This window comes from Tamandua tetradactyla, chromosome 6 (genome assembly GCF_023851605.1).
Source record: "Tamandua tetradactyla isolate mTamTet1 chromosome 6, mTamTet1.pri, whole genome shotgun sequence".
NCBI classification, from domain to species: domain Eukaryota; kingdom Metazoa; phylum Chordata; class Mammalia; order Pilosa; family Myrmecophagidae; genus Tamandua; species Tamandua tetradactyla.
In genome coordinates, this window is record NC_135332.1 from 86,774,760 (window position 1) to 86,797,323 (window position 22,564).

Here is a 22,564-nt window from a genome sequence, read left to right on the forward strand (position 1 = left end):
AAATAAAGTCTTAACAATGAAAGCAAAGTGAGTCAGTTGGCCTCAGTGTCAAGAGCTTTCAGTGGAAGGAATGAGAGTCTGGGGTGGGGAGGGTATCCTTCCGAGGTTGGATTCCTAGAGGAAAGATTAATTTTACATCTTATTGTCTCAAGATTTATTTAAGGGAAAGAGAGTCCTCTCCAAGTGGCATGTACAGGCAGGCACATGAAAATTCCCCTGGGAGACCCCCACTACCAGGAGCAGCTCTCCTGATCTGCCTCTTGTCCTTGTAGATCGAGATGGCCCAGAAGCTGCTGAACTCTGACCTGGGTGAGCTCATCAACAAAATGAAACTGGCCCAACAGTATGTCATGACGAGCCTGCAGCAAGAGTACAAAAAGCAGATGTTGACAGCTGCCCATGCCCTGGCTGTGGATGCCAAAAACCTATTGGACGTCATTGACCAAGCAAGACTGAAGATGATCGGGCAGACAAGACCTCACTAAGCCTGGCTTGTGGAGCAGGTTTTCCCTGCAGAGAGACGCTCCCTGGGGGAGACACCTCCAGCCTTCTTTCAGTGGGAGAAGGGAGCCCCGTGTCCTTGGTCGACAGCCTTGACAGCTCCAACTCCTTTGACAGCAGGTTGAACATCGTCTCTCTCATATGAGTTTAGCCACATTTTGATTTGGGTTGGTTTTTGTTTTGTTTTGTTTCATCATGATGCTCATACACAACTGGGATCCAAAACGTGGCATTTTCTGAGAATGAAAATTGTACCTGAGAAGCTTTTGAAAATCAAGAACAGTTTATGTTCCATTAAATGTTTTAGTGGAAATGGCTAAGGAGTTAAGAATTCCAGGAAACCCAAGGGGCTGATATTCTTTTGCCTACCATAGAGTTATTATCCAGACTGGAATTTTTGTTGTTGTTAGACATCCTTCAGTTGCAATATGCTAATACCACTTTATGAAGAAAGAATATAGAAGCTATATTTTGAAGACTTGAGTCATTTCAGAAAAAAACTGCAACCCTTTCCATCTTTCCTGCCTTTTACTTTCATGTGGATACGTGAAGCATTTGATTGGGAACTAGCTGTATGTAGAACACAACTAAAAACTCTCTTCTTTTTTCACCAGAATAATGTGCCAGTTTTTTGTAGCAATGTTATATTTCTCTTGGAAGCAGAAATGCTTTGTACCAGAGCACCTCCGGACTGCATTGAGAAGCTGTTCCGTAACCAACCCTGTTTTCCATTTTTATATAATTTATAAAGAAAGATTACAGCCATGTTGACTATTTTACAGCCACTGGAGCTAACTAACCCTTCATTGTGTCTGTCTTCCCTGGAGAGAATTCAGCAAAACAGAGGGATTTGGTTTCCTTTTGATGTCTGGTTATACCATCCATTCTGTTAAATAATAATTTTGAAAAAATGCCCTCGCTTTAGTTTGTTGGGGGATATAAATTATTCTCAGGAAGAATATAATGAACTGTACAGTTACTTTGACCTATTAAAAAGGTGTTACCAGTAACGAACTTGGTGTAATATCCTTCCTTTGGTTCTGTTCCTTCAAATCACTCACATTTTTTTAGGTGAGTTGTCAAATTAAAAAAATGACATTTAGGAAGCCTCCTCAATAATATTAGTTCCTTTTCTTTCTTTGATTTCTGGGGAAATTAAGAACCTTAGCACAGAAGAATTGCCCAGTGTAAGTTAGCCTTTTCATTCAGTTTTAATGTATTAAATGTAAAATTTCAGAATAGGAAAGAATTCCCTTCATGGTATTATAGTAGTCATTCCAGCCACAAGAAAACTGTTTTTGAAATTCAGTTGTTATGGGAATTGTTCTCTTTAGGTCTCAGATCCACCCTCATTCTTGCTCGACCCTCACGGAGCCCTGGTACCAGGAACAAATAGAACTGGAACTGGAGTTCTACAGGGGGCTGTCTGGGAAGGAGGCAGCCCAGAAGCAGAAATCCCAAGTGAAAGAATTTGCGGAAACATGAGTATGAAATCAGTTCTTTCTTTGGATATAGGACATTTACATTATTTACATTACATATTCTAGAGAATATCATCTTTCTGAATTTTCTCTTATTCTCTGATCTACCGTCTCCTCAATCTATCAAGTCTCAATTTCCTTGTCTTTTAAGTGGTGGTTGGAGGTTATGAGATTGAGCCTCACGTAAGCGGCCAAGTACTTTGTTTATGTTGTGAGAGGCTTTGCCACGGGGCCTTCTCCTGCCTCATCAGAGGGTCTGGTAGCTCCCCAGCCTCATCTACTACACACCAATAGCACCCCCTCCCAAGGCTGACAACAGAAATGCCTCCAGATATGCCATATGTCCCCCAGATGAGAGCCACTGACTCTAAAAGTCACAGTTTGCCTGGACAAATGTCCTTTGCCTCATGATCTGACTTTTCAGGACAACTCCTAGTACAGAGAATCTCAGGTAAGTCTCCTTCCATAACTCAAAGCCCTTTGGTTGTGAGATACCAGGTAGTATTAGGGTGTTGTATCAGCCGGGCTAAGATGGTGCACAGAGGTACAGCATGGCCCCCAGAGGCCCATCAGAACTGGCCACCTCTTGGCACAGAGGCCGCTGACAGTGGCTTGGTGGTTCACAGCCTGGAGGAACGTCATAAGGCTGTTAGGTGTCTTCAGTTCTACAGCAAAACCAGGGAGTTTCAAACCCAAAGCTCAGAGAGGTTTCATTTGAAACAAAAAAGATTCAGTTTGCTCAACTTATTATGATGAGGAAAGCAATGACCTAATGAGGCAAGCCCCGTGTGAAGCATTTGAAAATGTGCCCATATTAAGTTGGAGAGGTCTGTTCACACACTTCCTCTTTCTTCTACTGAATATTTTTGGTTTATTTGATTTTATTTTAATTCAAGAGTAATTTAAATAGAAAAAAGGGCACATAGATGACTACACAACTATGTGATAATATTGTGAGCCATTAATTGTACACCATGTATAGAATATTTGTATGTTAAGTTTTACAATAAAAATATTTGAAAAAAAAAAGAGGGGTGTATAGGATGGTGCAGTGGTGGCTGTCATGGTTAGCGACACGTGTCAACTTGACCAAGTTGTGGTACCTGTTCATCTGATTGGGCAAGCGCTGGCCTGTCTGTTGCAATGAGGACATTTCATAGGATTAGGTCATGATCACGTCAGCTGCATCCACAGCTGATTCCATTTGTAATCAGCCAAAGGGGAGTGTCTTCTGTAATTAGTGATGCTAAATCTAATCATGGGAAGCCTATTAAGGAGGACTCAGAGGAGACAGGTTCCATTCCTGCTTTGGTTGGTGAGCCTCTCCTGTGGAGTTCATCCAGGCCATCCATCGGAGTCGTCAGCTTCGCAGCCTGCCCTGTGGATTTTCGACTTTGCATTCCTGTGGTCACGTGAGACACTGTTATAAATTTTATATTTGCAAGTGTTCCCTGTTGATTCTGTTTCTCTAGAGAACCCTAACTAATACAGTGGCTCAGTGGCGGAATTCTTGCCTGCCATGCCGGAGACCTGAGTTTGATTCCCAGTGCCTGCCCATGCAAAAAAAAGATACATAAAAGGAACCCATTGAAATTGTTTTTAACTTTTTTATTGTATAATATATATAAAATCAAAGAAAAAGCAATAGTTTTCAAAGCACTCTTCAACAAGTAATTACAGGACAGATCTCAGAGTTTGTTATGGGCTACCATACCATCCTCTCAGATTTTTCCTTCTAGCTGCTCCAGAACGTTAGAAGCTAGAAGGAATAAATATTTTTTTTATCATCACTTCGGCTTTTTTTTTCTTTTTTGTGAAAAATACCATATATGCAGAAAAGCAATAAATTTCAAAGCGCATGAAAATAGATGGTAATTAATATTTTAAAATTTTGACTTATGTGTGAGACTAAAGCAAAAAATGTTTATTTGATACAAAATTTATATTTTGACTAGTGCATTTCCTAATATAACTTATGTTGATAGCTTGATCGAACACCATAAGTACATGGAACCTTGGGTAGGACATGAGATTTTGTTGGGTTGTCCAGAGCGATGCCCCGATGAATCCCAGAGTGATTTGATTAGTGAGTGGAAAAGTATTTGCAAAGTCCCCTTTGGGGAAAGATGAGAACGGGGGAAAATTCAACCTCCCCAAGTTGAATTCTTGATATTCTCACAAGCAATTTGGACAACCAGAGCTATCGGCTGAGCCCCCAATCTTGGGGGTTGTTCATATGAAACTTAACCCCACAAAGAATAGGTCAAGCCTACTCAAAATTAGGCCTAAGAGTCACCCCCAAGAGAGCCTCTTTTGTTGCTCAGATGTGGCCACTCTCTCCAACACAACAAGCAAACTCACCACCCTCCCCCGTCTATGTGGGACATGACTCCCAGGGGTGTAGACTTTCCTGGCAACATGGGACAGAAATCCCAGAATGAGCTGAGATTCAGCATCAAGGGATTGAGAAAAACTCTAGAATGAGCTGAGACCCAGCATCAAGGGACTGAGAAAACCTTCTCAACCAAAAGGGGGAAAGAGTGAAATGAGACAAAGTGTCAATGGCTGAGAGATTCCAAACAGAATCGAGAGGTTATCCTGGAGGTTATTCTCAACCAAAAGGGGGAAGAGAGAAATGAGACAAAAAAAGTTTCAGTGGCTGAGATATTTCAGAGTTGAGAGGTTATCCTGGAGGTTATTCTTACACATTAAGTAGATATCACCTTGTTATTCAAGATGTAATAGAGAGGCTGGAGGGAACTGCCTGAAAATGTAGAGCTGTGTTCTAGTAGCCATGTTTCTTGATGATGATTGTATAAAATAGCCTTCACAATGTGACTGTGTGATTGTGAAAACCTTGTGTCTGATGCTCCTTTTATCTACCTTGTCAACAGACAAGTAAAACATATGGAATAAAAATAAATAATAGGGGAAACAAAAAATTTCAAAGCGCAGCACAACAATTAGTTGTGGAACAGATTTCAGAGTTTAGTATGGGTTACAATTCTACAAATTTAGGTTTTCACATCTAATTGTTCTCAGATACTGGAGACTGAAAGAGGTAACAATTTAATTATTCAGCAGTCATACTCATTTGTTAAACCCTACCATTTCTGTAAACTCCACCATCACTTTTGATCTTTCTGTCCCTCTCTTTAGGGGTGTTTGGGCTATGGCCATTCTAACTTTTTCATGTTGGCAGGGGCTGTAAATAATGTGGGGTAGGAAGATGAAGCTAGCTGATGTTTTCATCAGCCCTGTTGGTTTCAGAACTTACCTGGTCCAGGGACCCATCTGGATGTTGTAGACTTCTAGAAAGTTATCCTAATGCATGGAACCTTTGTAGAATCCTTTATATTGCCCTAGGAGTTCTCTAGGATTAGGAGCCCACTGAATTTTTCACAAAGTGAACACATACTTGTAGCTAACACCCAGAATCAAAGACAGAATAATGCCACATCCCAAAAGTCCTGGTGATCCCTTCCAGGCACCGCTCCCCCAAAACTGTACCTGCCACCCTAATTTTTTTCATCAACTTTATTGAGCTTTAGCTTACATAAAGTAAAATGAATTTCTTAAGTGAACAGTCCAGTGATTTTTGTTATTAAATGTTCAACCGATTAATCATCATTGCAATGAGAGCATTTCATAGCTTTAGAAAGCTCCCTCCTGCCCCTTTGTAGTCAATTCCAATTCCCACCCTAGCAACCGATCTGATTTCTGCCATATGGATGGATTCTAGAATTTCAAATAAATGGAGCTGTTCCATATGAACTCTCTGATTTCTGACTTTTTCACTCAGAATATTTCTTTTGAATATCCATATTGTTGCATGTATCAGGGACATTTTTTTAATTTCTCATAGTATTCCATGGTATAGATGTATCACAATCTGTTCACCTATAGGTGAAGTTTCTGGAACATGATAAATGTATGTTTAAGTTTACTAAGAACTGTCAAAGTGTTTTCCAACATGGTTGTACCATTTTATATTCTAGCCAACGATGTCTAACATTCTCATTGTTCCCCATTCTTGCCAACACTTGATATTGTTACCTTCTTTTATGATATGCTACTGCATTTTAATTTTGTTTCCTCAGTGACCATTTATGCTGGGCATCTTTTCCTATTTATAAATCTTTTTCATTTCTTTTCTTTTTTTGTTTTGTTTTGCACAGCATTTGGTCGAATATCTTACCCTTTTTTTAAATCAGGCTCTTGATCTTTTTGTATTTAGTAGTAGGAGCTCTTTGCATATCCTGGATCGTCCTCTGTCAGATAGATGTTTTGTGTGTATCTTCTCCCAATCTGGGGATGGATTGTTGTGATTGGGATTTCATTGAATATGTTGATCAGTTTGGGGAGAATGAGCATCTTAATAATATTGAGTCTTCAGAAACTCAATATATCTTTGAACTTTGTGTATCTTTCCATTTATTTGGGCTGTTTATTTCTCTCAATAATCCCTCAAAATTTTCAGTGTAAATAAAGGTTTTGAACAGTTTGCGTTAGATTTATTTCTACTTGATCATGACATACTATCCTTTTATATATCACTGGATTCAATTTGATAGAAATGTTGGAATTTTTAGTCCATGTTTGTGAGAGCTTCTGGTCTGTAATTTTCTTAAAACATTTTGTCCAGTTTTGATGTCAGGATTATGTTGACCTCTGAACATGACCTGAAAAGCATTCTCTCCTTTATTTTCTGATGGAATTTGTATAATATCATTATTATTTCTTCCTTAAGTGTTTGATGGAATTCACTACTGAAATTATCTGTTTCTGGAGTTTCATTGTGGGAAAAGGTTTTTTAATATTATGAATTCATTTTTTAAATATGGAGTTCAGTTTTTCTTATTCTTGAATCAATCTTGTTAAGTTGAATTTTTCAAGCATGTCTGTTCTAGGTTGTCAAATTTATTGGCATAAAATTATTTCTGTTTATTTCTGCTATGATCTTTAATATTTTTTTCTAATTACTTTGGGTTTAATTTGCTCTTTTTTTCTACCTGTTAAAATGAAAACTTAGAACATGGTTTTCCATTTTTTATTTTCTATTTAAACTTTTTATTTTGAGATCATAGATTCACATGCAATTGTAAGATATAATACAAAGACATCCTTTGTACCTTTTTCCCAGTTTCCCCCAACAGTAACATCAGCAAAACTGCAGTACAATATTGCAACCAGGATACTGACATCAATACAGTCAAGATTTGTAAATTCTCAAAGACTTGAACACACACCTACCAGAAGAGGAAATACGGATGGCCAAGAGGCACATGAAGAGATGCTCAATGTCCCTGGCCATTAGAGAAATGCAAATCAAAACCACAATGAGATATCATCTCACACCCACCAGAATGGCCATTATCAACAAAACAGAAAATGACAAGTGCTGGAGAGGATGCGGAGAAAGAGGCACGCTTATCCACTGTTGGTGGGAATGTCAAATGGTGCAACCACTGTGGAAGGCAGTTTGGCGGTTCCTCAAAAAGCTGAATATAGAATTGCCATACAACCCAGCAATACCATTGCTAGGTATCTACTCAAAGGACTTAAGGGCAAAGACACAAACGGGCATTTGCACACCAATGTTTATAGCAGCGTTATTTACAATTGCAAAGAGATGGAAACAACCAAAATGTCCATCAACAGAAGAATGGCTAAACAAACTGTGGTATATACATACGATGGAATATTATGCAGCTTTAAGACAAGATAAACTTACGAAGCATGTAATAACATGGATGGACCTAGAGAATATTATGCTGAGTGAGTCCAGCCAAAAACTAAAGGACAAATACTGTATGGTCCCACTGATGTGAACGGACATTCGAGAATAAACTTGAAATATGTCATTGGTAACAGAGACCAGCAGGATTTAGAAACAGGGTAAGATAATGGGTAATTGAAGCTGAAGGGATACAGACTGTGCAACAGGACTAGATACAAAAACTCAAAAATGGACAGCACAATAATACCTAATTGTAAAGTAATCATGTTAAAACACTGAATGAAGCTGCATCTGAGCTATAGGGTTTTTTTTTCTATTATTACTACTTTTATTTCTTTTCTCTATATTAACATTTTATATCTTTTTCTGTTGTGTTGCTAGTTCCTCTAAACCGATGCAAATGTACTAAGAAACGATGATCATGCATCTATGTGATGATGTTAAGAATTACTGAGTGCATATGTAGAATGGTATGATTTCTAAATGTTGTGTTAATTTCTTTTTTTTCTTTCCGTTAATTAAAAAAAAAAAAGATTTGTAAATTCTCTATCACTACAATTATCCCATATTAAGCCCTTTGATAGCCACACCAGCTTCACTCCCACTTCCACCCTCTCCTCAACCCTGAGCAACCACTAACCTGTTTTCCATCTCCCAGATTTTGTCATTTTGAGGTTATATAAATGGAATCATAGAGTGTGCCCCCTTTTGGGATTGGCCTTTTTCCCTCCGCATGATCCTCCAGCAACTCATCCAAGTGGTGGTACTAAGTTCTTGTCCATGGGATGGGTGGACTGTGTGTTCAACATTCACCTGTTGGAGGGCATGTGAGTTGTTTGCAGTTTGGAGCAAATATGAATAGAGCAGTTTTCACTTCTCTGGTATAAATACCCAGGAGTGAAATTGCTGGGATGTGTATGATAGTTGCATGTTTGTTTAAGAAACTTTCTAGTGTGTTCCAGAGTGGCTGTGCCATTGTACATACCCACCAGAAGCAATGTATAGGGATCCAGTTTCTCCACATCCTTGTTAATGTTTGGTGTGGTCACAATTTTTTATTGTAGCTATCTTGATAGGTGTGTAAGGTTTTTTTATTGTGGCTCTAATTTTGGATTTCCATCATAGCTTATGATGCTGAACATGTGCTTATTTTCATGTGCCTGTTTACCGTCTCTGTATTATCTTTGGTGAAATGTCTCCTCATCATTTACCCATGTGCTTATTGGATTATTTTATGTGCCGGTTTGAATCTGTGGTGGACCCCAGAAAAGCCATGCCCTTTAATCCTCATTCAGTATTGCTGGGTGGGAGCATTTTGACTGTTTCCATGATGTGACCCACCCAACTGTGGGTGGTAACTTTTGATCAGATGATTTCTATGGAGACGTGTCTCCACCCACTGAAGGTGGAGTTGCTTACTGGAATCCTTCAAAAGAGGAAACATTTTGGAGAGAGTCCCTTTTTGGTAGAGCCACGAGAAAGCAAGCAGATGCCGCCATGTTCGCCATGTGCCTTTGCAGCTGAGAGAGAAACGTTGAACTTCATCAGTCTTCTTGAACCAAGGTATCTTTCCCCGGATGCCTTAAATTGGACATTTCTATAGACTTGTTTTAATTGGGACATTTTCTTGGCCTTAGAACTATAAACTAGCAACTTATTAAATTCCCCTTTTTAAAAACCATTCTGTTTCTGGTATATTGCATTCTGGCAGCTAGCAAACTAGAACATTTTATTACTGTTGAGTTTTGAGAGTTACTTATATATTCTAGATTCTATTATTTTATAGGATATGTAGCTTATACCTATTTTCTCCTACTCTGTGGCTTGTCTTATTATCCTTTAACAAGATTTTTTGTTTTGTTTTGTTTTTCACAGAGCAAGTTTTTAATTTTGATGAAGTCCAGTGTGCTTTTGGTGACAAGTATAAGAACTGTTTTCCTAGCCCTAGATCCTAAGGATTTTATCCTGCTTTTTCCCCCTAAAAGTCTTACAGCTTTACATTTTACACATAAGCCTGATCAATTTTGAATTTTATATGATTTGAAAGGAAGCTTGGGTCAAATTTTTGCCCTATATACATCCAATTGTTCTAGCACCATTTGTTAAAATGACTCTTTCCTTCAATGAATTGCTTTTGCACCTTGTCAAAAACACTTGGGCATATTTCTGTGGGTCTACTTCTGGGTTCTCTTTTCCGTTGATCTATGGATCTGTCCCTCCACCAATACCACACCGCCTTGATGACTGTAGTTATATCGAAGAGCTTCAAATCAGATAGACTGATTCCTCCACTTTATTCTTCCTTCTCTTTTTTAGCTATTCTAATTCCTTTGCCTTTTCACGTAAATTTTATAGTAATCATATCTCTGCCTACAAAAAAATATTGCTGGACTTTTGATAGGAATTTCTTTAAACCTGTGTGTCAATTTGGAGAAAAATGTTTTTTCCTCTGACATTTTTACTGTGTTGAGTCTTCTCACATATGACATACATGACCACAGTGTGTCTCCCCATTTGTTTAGAGCTTCTTTGATTTCTCTCATTAGTGTTGTGTTGTATTTAGCATACAAGTCCTGTACATATTTGTTAAATTTACACAGAAGTATTTCTTTTTAATTTTTGAGTGATTTTAAATGTTACTGTAATTTTAATATCAATACCCACATGTTCATTGCTAGTGTGTAGAAATACAAGTGAGTTTTGCATCTTTATCTTGGATCCTGTGATGTTCCTGAATTCCATTTTTACCTCTAGTTTTTTTGTAGATTCCTTGGGATTTTCTATGTAGATAACCATTTCGTCTGTTAATAGGGACTGGTTATGTTCATTTTCAAACAGTATAGCTTTTTTTCCCTTTTTTTTTGCCATATTGCACTGGCTAGAACTTATAGCACTATGTTGAACAAAAGAACAGACATCCTTCCCTGCTTTATGATCTTAGGAGAGCTTTCCATCTTTCACCATTAAGTATGATGTTAGCTGTAGGATTTTTGTAGATGCTTTTTATCAAGTTGGGGAAGTTCCCCTATATTCCTATTTTCCTGAGCATTTTTATCTGGAGAATTTAATTTTGTCATACGCTTTTTCTGCACTGATCAATATAATCGCTTTTCTTTTTAAGAGTTAATTATGGTGGATTACATGGATTAATCATCCTATATTGGGCCACCCTTGCATCCCTAGAATAAGTCCTGCTTGATCTAAATTTATCATTCTTTTTATATATAGCTTAATTTTATTTGCTACTATTTTGATGAAGATTTTTGTGTCTGTAGTCATGAAGGATATTACTCTGTAGTTATCTTTTTTGGTACTTTTTGTGGATTTGGTATCTAGGTAACACTACATAGAAGGAATTGAGACATTTTCTCACCTCTTCTATTTTCTGGTGGAGTTTGTGTAATATTGGTGTTAATTCTTTAAACATTTAGTAAAATTCTCTACTTAAACCATCTGGAAGGGCAGGGTGCCCCGAATAGCTAAAAATATCCTGAGAAAGAATGAAGTCGGAGGTCTCATGCTACCTGACTTTAAGGAGTATTATGAAGCTTCAGTGGTCAAGATAGCATGGTACTGGCATAAAGATAGATATACTGACCAATGGAATCGAATAGAGTGTTCAGATATAGATCTTCTCATCTAAGGACAATTGATCTTTGATAAGGCAGTCAAGCCAACTCACCTGGGACAGAACAGGCTCTTCAATAAATGGTGCCTAGAGAACTGGATATCCATATGCAAAAGAGGATCCATATTTCACACCCTATACAAAAATTAACTCAAAATGCATCAAAGACCTAAACATTAGATCTAAGACCATAAAACTTTTAGAAGAAAATGTAGGGAAATATCTTATAAATCTTATAATAGGAGGTGGTTTCCTAGATCTTACACTCAAAGCACAAGCAGTGAAAAAGAAAGAGATAAATGGGAACTCCTAAAAATTAAACACTTTTGTGCATCAAAGAACTTTGTCAAGAAAGTAAAAATGACAGCCTACACAATGGGAGACAATATTTGGAAAAGAAATATCAGTAAGGGTCTAGTATCCAGAATATATAAAGAGATTGTCCAACTCAACAACAAAAAGACAGACAACCTGATAACAAAATGGGCAAAAGACATCAACAGACATTTCTCAGAAGAGGAAATACAAATGGCTAAAAGGCACATGAAAAGATGTTCAACTTCCCTGACTATTAGGGAAATGCAAATCAAAACCACAATGAGATATCATCTCACACCCACCAGAATGGCCATTATCAATAAAAGAGAAAACGACAAGTGCTGGAGAGCATGCAGAGAAAGAGACACGTATCCACTGTTGGTGGGAATGTCAAATGGTACAACCACTGTGGAAGGCAGTTTGGTGATTCCTCAGGAAGCTAAGTATAGAATTACCATATGACCTGGTAATACCATTGCTAGGTATCTACTCAGAAGGCATGAGGGCAAGGACACAAATGGACAATTTGCACACCAATGTTTATAGCAGCATTAGTTACAATTGCCAAGAGATGGAAACAGCCCAAAAGTCCATCAACAGATGAGTGGCTAAACAAGCTGTGGTATATACACATGATGGAATGTTATGCAGCTGTAAGACAGAATAAAGTTATGAAGTATGTAACAACACGACGGACCTTGAGGACATTATGCTGAGTGAGATCAGCCAGAAACAAAAGGGCAAATACTGTATGGGCTCACTGATATGGACTAACACTAATGAATGAACCTGGAGGATTTCAGTTAAGAACAGAGACCATCAGGAGATAGAAATAGAGTAGATATTGGGTAATTGGAGCTGAAGGGATACAGACTGTCCAAGAGGACTGATTGTAAAAATTCAGAAATGAATAGCACAATACTTCGTAACTGTAATACAATAATGTTAGTACGCTGAATGAAGCTGAATGTGAGAATGATAGAGGAAGGCTGGGGGCTCAAATGAAATCAGAAAGAAAGATAGATGATAAAGACTGAGATGGTATAATCTAGGAATGCCTAGAGTGTATAATGATAGTGACTAAATGTACAAATTTAAAAATGTTTTCCATAAGGAAGAACAAAGGAATGTCAACAGTGCAGAGTGTTGAAAATAGATGGTAACTAATATTTTAAAATTTTAACTTATGTGTGAGACTAAAGCAAAAAAAATGTTTATTTAGTTCAAAATTTCTATTTTGACTAGTGCATTTCCTAATGTAACTTATGTAGACAGCTTAATTGAACACATAAGTACATGGAACCTTGGGTAGGGCATCAGATTTTCTAGGTTTGTTCAGAGTGATACCCCAATAAATCCCAGAGTGATTTGAACAGTGAATTAAAAAAGTATTTGCAAAGTCCCCTTGGGCAAATGGTGAGAAAGGGGGAAAATTCAACTTCCCCAACTGGAGAATTCCTGATATTCTCACAAGCAGTGGGGACAACCAAAGCAGTACACTGAGCCCCCAGTCTTGGGATTTGTTCATATGAGATTTATCCCCACAAGGGATAGGCTAAGCCTACTTAAAATTAGACCTAAGAGTCACACCCAAGAGAACCTCTTTTGTTGCTCAGATGTGGTCTGTCTCTCTCAGCCAATACTACAAGCAAACTCACAGCCCTCCCCCTCTCTATGTGGGACATGACTCCCAGGGGTGTGAACCTTCTTGGCAATGTGGAAAAGAAATCTTAGAATGAGCTGAGACTCAGCATCAAGGATTGAGAAAACCTTCTCAACCAAAATGGGGAAGAGGGAAATGAGACTATAAAATGTCAATGGCTTGATATAGCTTTCACAATGAGACTCTGTGAATGTGAAAACCATGTGTCTGATGCTCCTTTTAGCTACTATATCAACAGAAGAGTAAAACATACGGAATAAAAATAAATAATAGGGGGGAACAAATGTTAAAATAAATTTAGTTTGAAATGCTAGTGGTAAATGAAAGCGAGGGGTAAGGGGTATGGTATGTATAATCTTTTTTTTCTCTTATCGTTTTATTTCTTTTTCTGTTGTCTTTTATTTCTTTTTCTAAATCGATGGAAATGTTCTAAGAAATGATGAATATGCAACTATGTGATGATATTAAGAATTACTGATTTATATGTAGAATAGAATGATATCTTAATGTTTCATTTGTTAATTTTTTTTTAATTAATAAAAAAAAATGTCAATGACTGAGAGATTCCAAACAGAGTCGAGAGGTTATCCTGGAGGTTATTCTTACGCATTAAATAGATATCACCTTTTTAGTTAAAGTGTAATGGAGAGGCTGGAGGGAACGGCCTGAAAATGTAGAGCTGTGTTCCAGTAACCATATTTCTTGAAGATGATTGTATAATGATATAGCTTTCACCATGTGACTATGTGATTGTGAAAACCTTGTGTCTGATGCTCCTTTTTATCTACCTTATGAACAGATGAGTAAAACATACAGATTAAAAATAAATAATAAGGGGAACAAATGTTAAAATAAATTTAGTAGATTGAAATGCTAGTGATCAATGAAAGGTAAGGGGTATGGTATGTATGAATTTTTTTCTGTTTTCTTTTTAGTTCTTTTTCTGAATTGATGCAAATGTTCTAAGAAATCATGATGATGAATATGCAACTATGTGATAATATTGTGAATTATTGATTATATATGTAGAATGGGATGATCATATAGTAAGAATGTTTCTGTTTATGTTTAAAAAAATTTTTTTAATTAATAATAAAAAAAGCAAATGGTCCCACACTGCCCACTGCTTCCTGCCTTTCTCACCTCTACCTTTACAAGAGTGCCTGCATGTTTTCTCACATGTATTTCTAATAAATTTTCCGTCTGCTTCTTCTATGCTGTGCTGTGTCCTTGAATTCTTTCTCGCAGCGTGGCCTTGTAAGAAGCTAGGAAGCCAAATCTGGCAACTATTGCTGTAATGCAGATTAGGTTTGCGCACATATTCACATAGTCTTAAAACTGTAAGTAATGATACCTCATTTAACATAAAGATAAAGACTTTAAGAAGTTTCATTTCATTAGTTTTTTTTTACATTATTCATTTATGTTTGATATAAAATATATAGTCATTCTGCAGTAGATTTAATATGTTTCCACACTGATAAATGTGAGAGAAAGCGTGTAGCTGACTTGTAAACAAAAATTCACAGAACTTTCAGAAATGGATAGCACAATACTTCCTAACTGTAATACAATGATGTCCCCAATTAGAATTTGTCCTTGATTAGAATACTAAGTGAGCTTGGATTTTTTTTTTTTTTTTTGCATGGTTCTTTTGTATTTTTCCCCTTATTAAGACCTGTTAAATTGTGGTCCAATGTCAGGGCAGAGGGTTTCTTTAAAGCCTATTGGGGAACACAAACCACCAGTTCACATTATTATCTTATAACTCAGCAGCAGAGGCCCCAAGGTCATTAAATTAAAGTTTCAGTTTCTCTTTTTTTTTTCCTCATCTGAAACTTTAAGAAGGGAGGAGTTTATATTGGAAAATAGGAATACTGCTTTAACTTTACTAATGACATAATTATTTTAACCCTTATACAAAATAATATTTAATGCTTACTAGTTACCTTTGAGCCAAAGGATTTTAATCATTGAATACTTTTTCCTTCATTTCTCTCTCACTCTTTCTTGCTCGCTCATGCTCTCCTTTAAGCAACTGAAAGTCACCTTTTCCAAGGAGAAATCATTAAAAGATTGAGCTCCAGAGACCAATTTCTTCAACCTACTTCCTCATCAGCCCAGAACAGTTATATCTTGGCTTTTGCAGCTGCTTTGCTCCCAGCCTAAAGAGTGTTCTTGAAAGCTAACCCTTTTAATGCTTCAAGACCTTTTAACTTCTGTTCATACTTTTTTTTCCCTCCTGGAAGTGTTGAGAGCCTTAGCATATATTCATATAAGCTCTTAGCTGTCTCTAGAAACCAATCAAAGGAGAAACTCAACTGAATTTTGAAGCTTTGCAACCTATTTGCTGATTTCCTCAGGAGTTAAATTAGATTTTCCAAGTGTTTCTGAGCCACTAAGCAAGCCTCACTGGGAGCACAGTCCGTTTGCAAAAATGGTTTAGATCTGTCAACTGAGCCATAGAATTTACAGATGAATGCAAATGCTTCTCTGAATGGTGAAGGCTGGTCATTACATTAGGGATGATTTTATACAACAGCTAATTATATACCCGGGATTCAATATGAGTTTATTGCATTCAGGGGATTATATATCACATTAATTATGTACCAGGGATTATATACTACACTAATTATACATCAGTAATTCAACACTTCAGCTAATTGTGAACCAGGGATTATGTGCTACATATTATATGCCAGGGACTAAATATTACATCTTAATGTATCACAGAGATCAACTGCTACAGCTCATTATATACCAGACATCAGATACTACAGCTAATTATACACCAGGAATTACATACTTCCTCACATTATATAGCAAGGATTCAATACTAGAGTTTATTACATGCCAGGGATTAAATTCCACACTTCTTTTTGCCTTAAAGGTATGGTTAATTCCACAGTACCCTGGAGCCTGGGATGTTTTCAATCCATATGCAAAGCTATTCCAGAAAAAAAGTTGTATGTGTAGACATTCAGACTATAACCCACTGTCATTATCATAAACCGAAGGAATTTTTTCACAGGGGAGGGTATCGATGAAAAGGAGCTGAGGTGAGAGAGCTTGGGGTCGAACTGGGGCAGAGGACAGGGTTTCTTGTCCCCTCTACCCAGAGCTCTAGTTTTGGTCACACCCAGCGATGCCTGTAAAGGCCCTTTCCAAGCTGGGGTCACCTCAAGTGAACCAATCTCAGCTCCTCCAGCCCTCCAAAAAAATTTTTTTTCCAGAATGCATGAACTTGTGTAGATAGATTGTTATACTCAGTGTGATTTGGGATTAGTTACTTGGTCTTTCCTCGATGGGTTTGTTCGTGATGATGGAGACAACTCTTTTTAAGATGGGCAAGGCTGGAGAGGACCCAACGTTCTCACCATTCATAGGCACAAAACATGACATCCATACAAGTTGACCAGTGGCACCCAGATCAGGTCTTTTCTACGTTCTTACTCTAGAAGACAATAGTTGTGCCAAAATGAGGCTCTTCCAGCCACTCACACAAGGAGATAAAAGAGTTACAACTGATGTCACTTTAGATGGAGTCAGGAAAAGTTGTGAAAGACTTTCAATGGGACAAAAAGATTACTGAGAGTCCTTTAGATGGCCGGCATGGTCTAGGGCCCTGCTGAGGGCCTCTGGTCCTATAGGGTCTGGACCTTTAAACATCTTGGACTATTTGGAGTCTCAGGAGACAGGGAAGTTGATGGTGGAGGCTGACAGTGATGCAAGTGATTTCTGGCATAGAAAGGCAGGTGGATTTTTCTGGGAGAAGATGGCCATTGATTACAACCCTGTGGAAGTGTCCAGCTGTGCATCTATTGGCAACTTCATTTTAACATTTCAGTCCGTAGATGTCTGCTCTCCTCTGAAACTTTTGTACCTTCTTACTGGTCTCATTAATGAATGAAATAGAAAAAAATTTTTTGACCATACTGGCGTATACTTTAACAACATCCTAGCCAAAGCAAAGAAGTCACGATCAAGACTCAGAACTCAGAGAAAACAATCACAGAATTGTCTTGAGCCAGAGGCAAAATGTGAACATTTGAAATGTGTTTGTACATCGTCTTTGAATAGTCCTGGAATTACTTTAAAGACCTTGACTGTAAAGCAGGTCCACCATCAGATGCACCCAATGAAAACCCCAAGCTAGTGGCTCTAATGAAACACAGATTTCAAAGAAGAAATTAATGTTTTTTATAATGAACCTTGATATATAATTCATATGCTATAAAATTCATCTATTTAGTGTGCAATTCAATGACTTTTCATCTATTAACAGAGTTGTGCAACTATCACCATTATCAATTTTAGAAAATTTTCTTCACTCCAAGAAAGAAACTCCACCCTCATTAGCAATCACTCCCCATTCCCCCTCCTTCAGCACTCCTCTACCTTCCGTCTCTATAGCTTTGCCTATTCTGGATATTTCATACAAATGGAATTATACAATATATGGTCCTTTGTGACTGGTTTCTTTCACTTAGCATGTTTCAAGGTTCATCCATGTTGTAGTATGTACCAGTACTTCATTTCTTTATTGCCAAATAATATTCTTATTGTATGGGTTTACCGCGTTGGTTTATCCACTCATCCCTTGAACATTTAGAGCACTTCCACTTTTTGGCTGTTACAAATAAAGCTCCTTTGAACAGGTTTTTGTGTGGATATGTTTTCATTTGTCTTCTCTATATACTGGGGGGTGAAATTTCTAGACCATATGGTAACATCATGCTGAACCTTTTGAAAAATTGAATGACTGTTTTCAAAGCAGCTGCTGCACCATTTCACATTCCCATAAGCAGGGTGCGAAAGCTCCAATCTCCCTACATTCTTGTCAACACATGTTATTATCTGTCTCTTATTGTAACCACCCTGGTGGGTGTATCTCATTGTGGTTTTGATCTGCATTTCTCTCATGCTAAGGATAGAGAATATCTTTCCATGTGCTTATTGGTCATTTTTTTAAACTTCTTCGAGATATTTCTATTTGAATAGTGTCCATTTTTTTTAAAGTTGGGTTATCTTTGTATTGTTGAGTTATATGGGTTCTTTTATAGATTATAGATACAAATCCCTTATCAGGTATGTGATTTGCAAGTATTTTCTTCCATTGTGCGGGCTGGTTTTTTATTATCTTGTTGGTGTCCATTGAAGCACAGAAGATTTTTAAGTCTTCTGTTCATTTAGTTGTTGGTGCTTTGGGTATCATGCCTAAGAAACTATTCCCTAAAGGGACACAGATTTACGACCATGTTTTCTTTTGAGAATTGTATAGTTTTAATTTTAGGCCTTTGATTCATTTTTAGTTAGTTTTTGTGTCTGGTATGATTTTCATTCTTTTGCATATGACAGTCCAGTTGTCCCAGCACCACTGGTAGAAGAGACCATTCCTTCCCCATTGTATTTTTATCAGATGCTTTTTCTGCATCTATAGGCAAGTCAATATTCTGTTTTTTATTCTATTGATATGGTGTGTTATATTAATTAATTTTTAACTGACTTGTAGATTTCAAACCTCTTGTACTCAGAAATCCCACTGACCATAGTGTGCAATTCTCTTCAAATGTTGTTGGATTTGATTTGTTCATATTTTGCTGAAGATTTTTGCATCCCTCTTCATAAGAGATATTGGTCTATAGTTTTCTTTCCTTTTTATATATTTGTCTGATATCAGTATCAGGATAATACTGCCCTTGGCAAGTGAATTGGGAAGTGCTTTCTTCTTTTCTATTTTTTGGAAGAATAAATATTATTCTTCTACAGTGGTTTGTGGAATTCACTGATTGAAGCCATTTGGACTCAAGCTATTTTTTTTTCCTGAGTAGTTTTTCATACTAGTTCAATTTGTTCACCTGTTATAAGTTGTATTAGTTAGGGTTCTCTAGAGAAACAGAATCAACAGGGAACACTCGCAAATATAAAATTTATAAAAGTGTCTCACGTGACTGTGGGAACACGAAGTCCAAAATCCGCAGGGCAGGCTGTGACGCCGACGATTCCAACGGAGGGTCTGGACGAACTCACAGGAGAGGCTCACCAGCTAAAGCAGGAATAGAGCCTGTCTCTTCTGAATCTTCCTTAAAAGGCTTCCCATGATTGCATTTAGCATCACTCATTGCAGAAGACACTCCCCTTGGCTGATTACAAATGGAATCAGCTGTGGATGCAGCTGACGTGCTCATGATTTGATTCTATGAAATGTCCTCATTGCAACAGACAGGCCAGCACCTGCCCAACCAGACAAACAGGTACCACCACTTGGCCAGGTTGACACATGACCCTGACCATGACATAAGTCTATTCAGTTTATCTAGTTTTTTTTTCTTTGCATGACTTTTTTTTCATTAGATAGGCTGCACATTTGCAGAAAGAGCATGCAGAAAATACAGAGTTCCTATATATCCACCCCCACCTTTAACATTTTACATTAAAGTGGTATTTTTGTTACAATTGATGACAGAATATGATCATAATTGTATTACTAACTATAATCCGTGGTTTATATTAGGGTTGACTTTGTGTGGTATAATTCTAAGGTTGTTTTTTTTATTTTAATTTTTCTAGTAATATATATATATACAACCTAAAAATTCCCCTTTAAACCACATTCAGGTATGTAATTCAGTGGAATTAATTATATTCACAATGTTTATTACCTATTCCTTCTTGAGTCAGTTTCGATAGTTTGTATCTTTCTAGGAACTTATCCATTTTATCTAAGTTATCTAATTCATTTCTATACAATTGTTCATAGTATTTTCATTTGCTTTTCTTTTACCAATATCTTAATGTAGAAAATTAGGTTTATTGATTCACGATCTTTCTTCTTTTTTAATATAAGCATTTTACAGCTATAAATTTCCCTCTAAAAACTGCTTTAGCTGCATCTCACTATATGTCTTCATTTTACTCCATCTCAAAGTATTTTCTAATTTCCCTTTTGATTTACCATATTTCTTTCTGAAGGAATGGATTCAGGATCTCAATTTATTGCACTATGGTCAGAGAACACACATTGCATTATTTCAATACTTTTAAATGTATTGAGATTTGTTTTATGGCTTAATATATGGTCTATCCTGGAAAATGTGCCATAGGCACTTGAAAAGAATATTCTGCTATTGTTAGGTAGAGTGTTCTTCAGATGTCTGTTGAGTCTAGTTGCTCTGTGTGCAAGCCCTCTGTTTCTTACTGATCTGCCTACTAGTTCATCCCATATTGAAAGTGGGTATTGAAGTCACCAAATATTGTCTGTGTATCCCTTCATGTGTGTCAGTGTTGCTTCTTGTATTTTAGTGCTTTGTTATTAGGTGAATATGTTTATAATTTTCATCTCTCCCTGTTATCAGTACAAAATGTCCCTCCTTATTTCTATCAACTTTTTTTGTTTGTTTTAAAGTCTATTTTATCTGCTGTTAGTATCACTCCAGCTTTCTTATGGTTGCTGTTTTCATCCTTTTACTTTCAATCTACTATTATCTTTGAATCTAAAGTGCGTCTCCTATAGACAGAAAATAGCTTGAATATGTTTTTACCTGAAGTCTGACATTCTCTGCTTCTTGACTAGATTGTTTAATCCATTTACCTATAATGTTAGTATTGCTATAGTTTGATTTATATCTGCTATTTTACTTTTTGTTTTCAATGGTCACATGTCTTTTTTCTTCCTCTATTGCTGCTCATTTACTGCTTTCTTTTGCATTAAGTGAATATTTTCAAATGTAGATGTTTAATTTCCTTAGTGAAATTAAACTAATATAGTGAAACTATTTTTCACTTTATTTTTTAGTTATTTCCCTAGTGGTGGCCCTAGGACTTACCATATACACGTTAACTTATCAGAATCTGCTTCAGATTTATACTAACTTAATTCCAGTGAGACATAAAAAATTATTCCTATATAGCTTATTCCACTGTTCCCCTTTTTATACATATTAGATTAATAAATGTTACCAACCCAAGAATACCTAGTTATAATTATTACTTTACATGATTTTTATGTCTTTTAAAGGAGGTGAGAGGAGTAAGTATATATTAATAACTTTTGCTGTATTATCCTTCTTATTTATCATTTCTGCTTGTCTTCATTTGTTCTCATGGATTTGTGTTACCATCTGGTATCAATTCCATATCCCAGTACAGCTTCGCTCCACCAACCTCCTTTGTGGTGTTACTAGCAAATATGTTACATTTCTATATCGTATAGGCCCAATGATATATTGTATAAATATCGTTTTGTAGAATTACATTTTCTTGCATTTTAACCATTTTTATGGGATATATAGAACTTAAAATTTGCCATTCAAATATTTTACGGCATACAACTCAGCGATATTTTGCAACCATCATCATTATCTATTTCCACAAGCTTTTAATTGCCCCAAGTAGAAACTCTGTACCTATCAAATAATAATTCATTCCTTGTTCCCTTTACCATGGTAACCTCTAATCTACTTTCTGTCTCTATTAATTCACCATCCTAGATATTTCATATTATTGGGATCATACGGTATTTGTCCTTTTGTTTCAGGTTTATTTCGCTTGCATAGTGTTTTCAAGGTTCATCCACTTTGTAGCATGTATCAGAACTGCATTCCTTTTTTCTTTTCCAAATTACAGGGAATTCATGTATTATGTAAACTGTTGCTGAACATGCAAATATCCACTGTAACCAAAAATATTGCACATCGACTTAAAGAAATAATTCATGAAGTGACATAAAGGTAGAATCTACAGAACACTAAATCATGGTTACACAAGATTTCCCTCTTGAGAGGAATGAATTAAACTTTCAAAATGTAGAAAAGTAACAAATATTAATCTAACACTAACAAATGGATGTAGATGAGCTCTTAAAAAAATCTCAGTAAAATTAGACTTAAAATTAGGCCTAAGAGTCACCCCTAGAGAACCTCTTTTGTTGTTCAGATGTGGCCTATCTCTCAGCCAACACAGCAAGCAAACTCACTGCCCTCCCCTCTATACATGGGACATGATTCCCAGGGGTGTGGACCTCCCTGGCAGCGTGGGACAGAAATCCTAGAATGAGCTGGGAATCAGCATCAAGGGATTAAGAAAACCTTATTAACCAAAAGGGGGACGAGAGAAATGAGACAAAATAAAGTGTCGGTGGCTGAGAGATCTCAAACAGAGTCCCGAGGTTATCCTGGAGGTTATTCTTACACATTATATGGATAGACCCTTTTTAGTCTAAGCTGTATTAG

The 22,564-nt window shown here is 36.9% G+C and overlaps 1 protein-coding gene and 1 long non-coding RNA gene across 25 annotated transcripts in view; one reads left to right on the top strand and one right to left on the bottom strand.

Annotated features, from left to right (window-relative positions):
* Positions 1 to 2,954, top strand: part of PTK2 (protein tyrosine kinase 2) — a 404,029-nt gene extending 401,075 nt beyond the window's left edge. For 10 of the 24 annotated variants that reach the window (XM_077166685.1, XM_077166687.1, XM_077166686.1 and 7 more), the window contains one exon: positions 273 to 2,940. In XM_077166685.1, the coding sequence (XP_077022800.1) occupies positions 273 to 485 (213 nt within the window). In that variant the 3' untranslated portion in view covers positions 486 to 2,940. Of the gene's footprint in view, positions 1 to 272 lie in introns of all 24 variants that reach the window. The other 14 variants (XM_077166692.1, XM_077166695.1, XM_077166696.1 and 11 more) reach the window with 8 other exon arrangements.
* The window catches only part of LOC143688585 (uncharacterized), a 90,377-nt gene that overhangs the window by 8,645 nt on the left and 59,168 nt on the right, over positions 1 to 22,564 (bottom strand). The window lies entirely within an intron of this gene.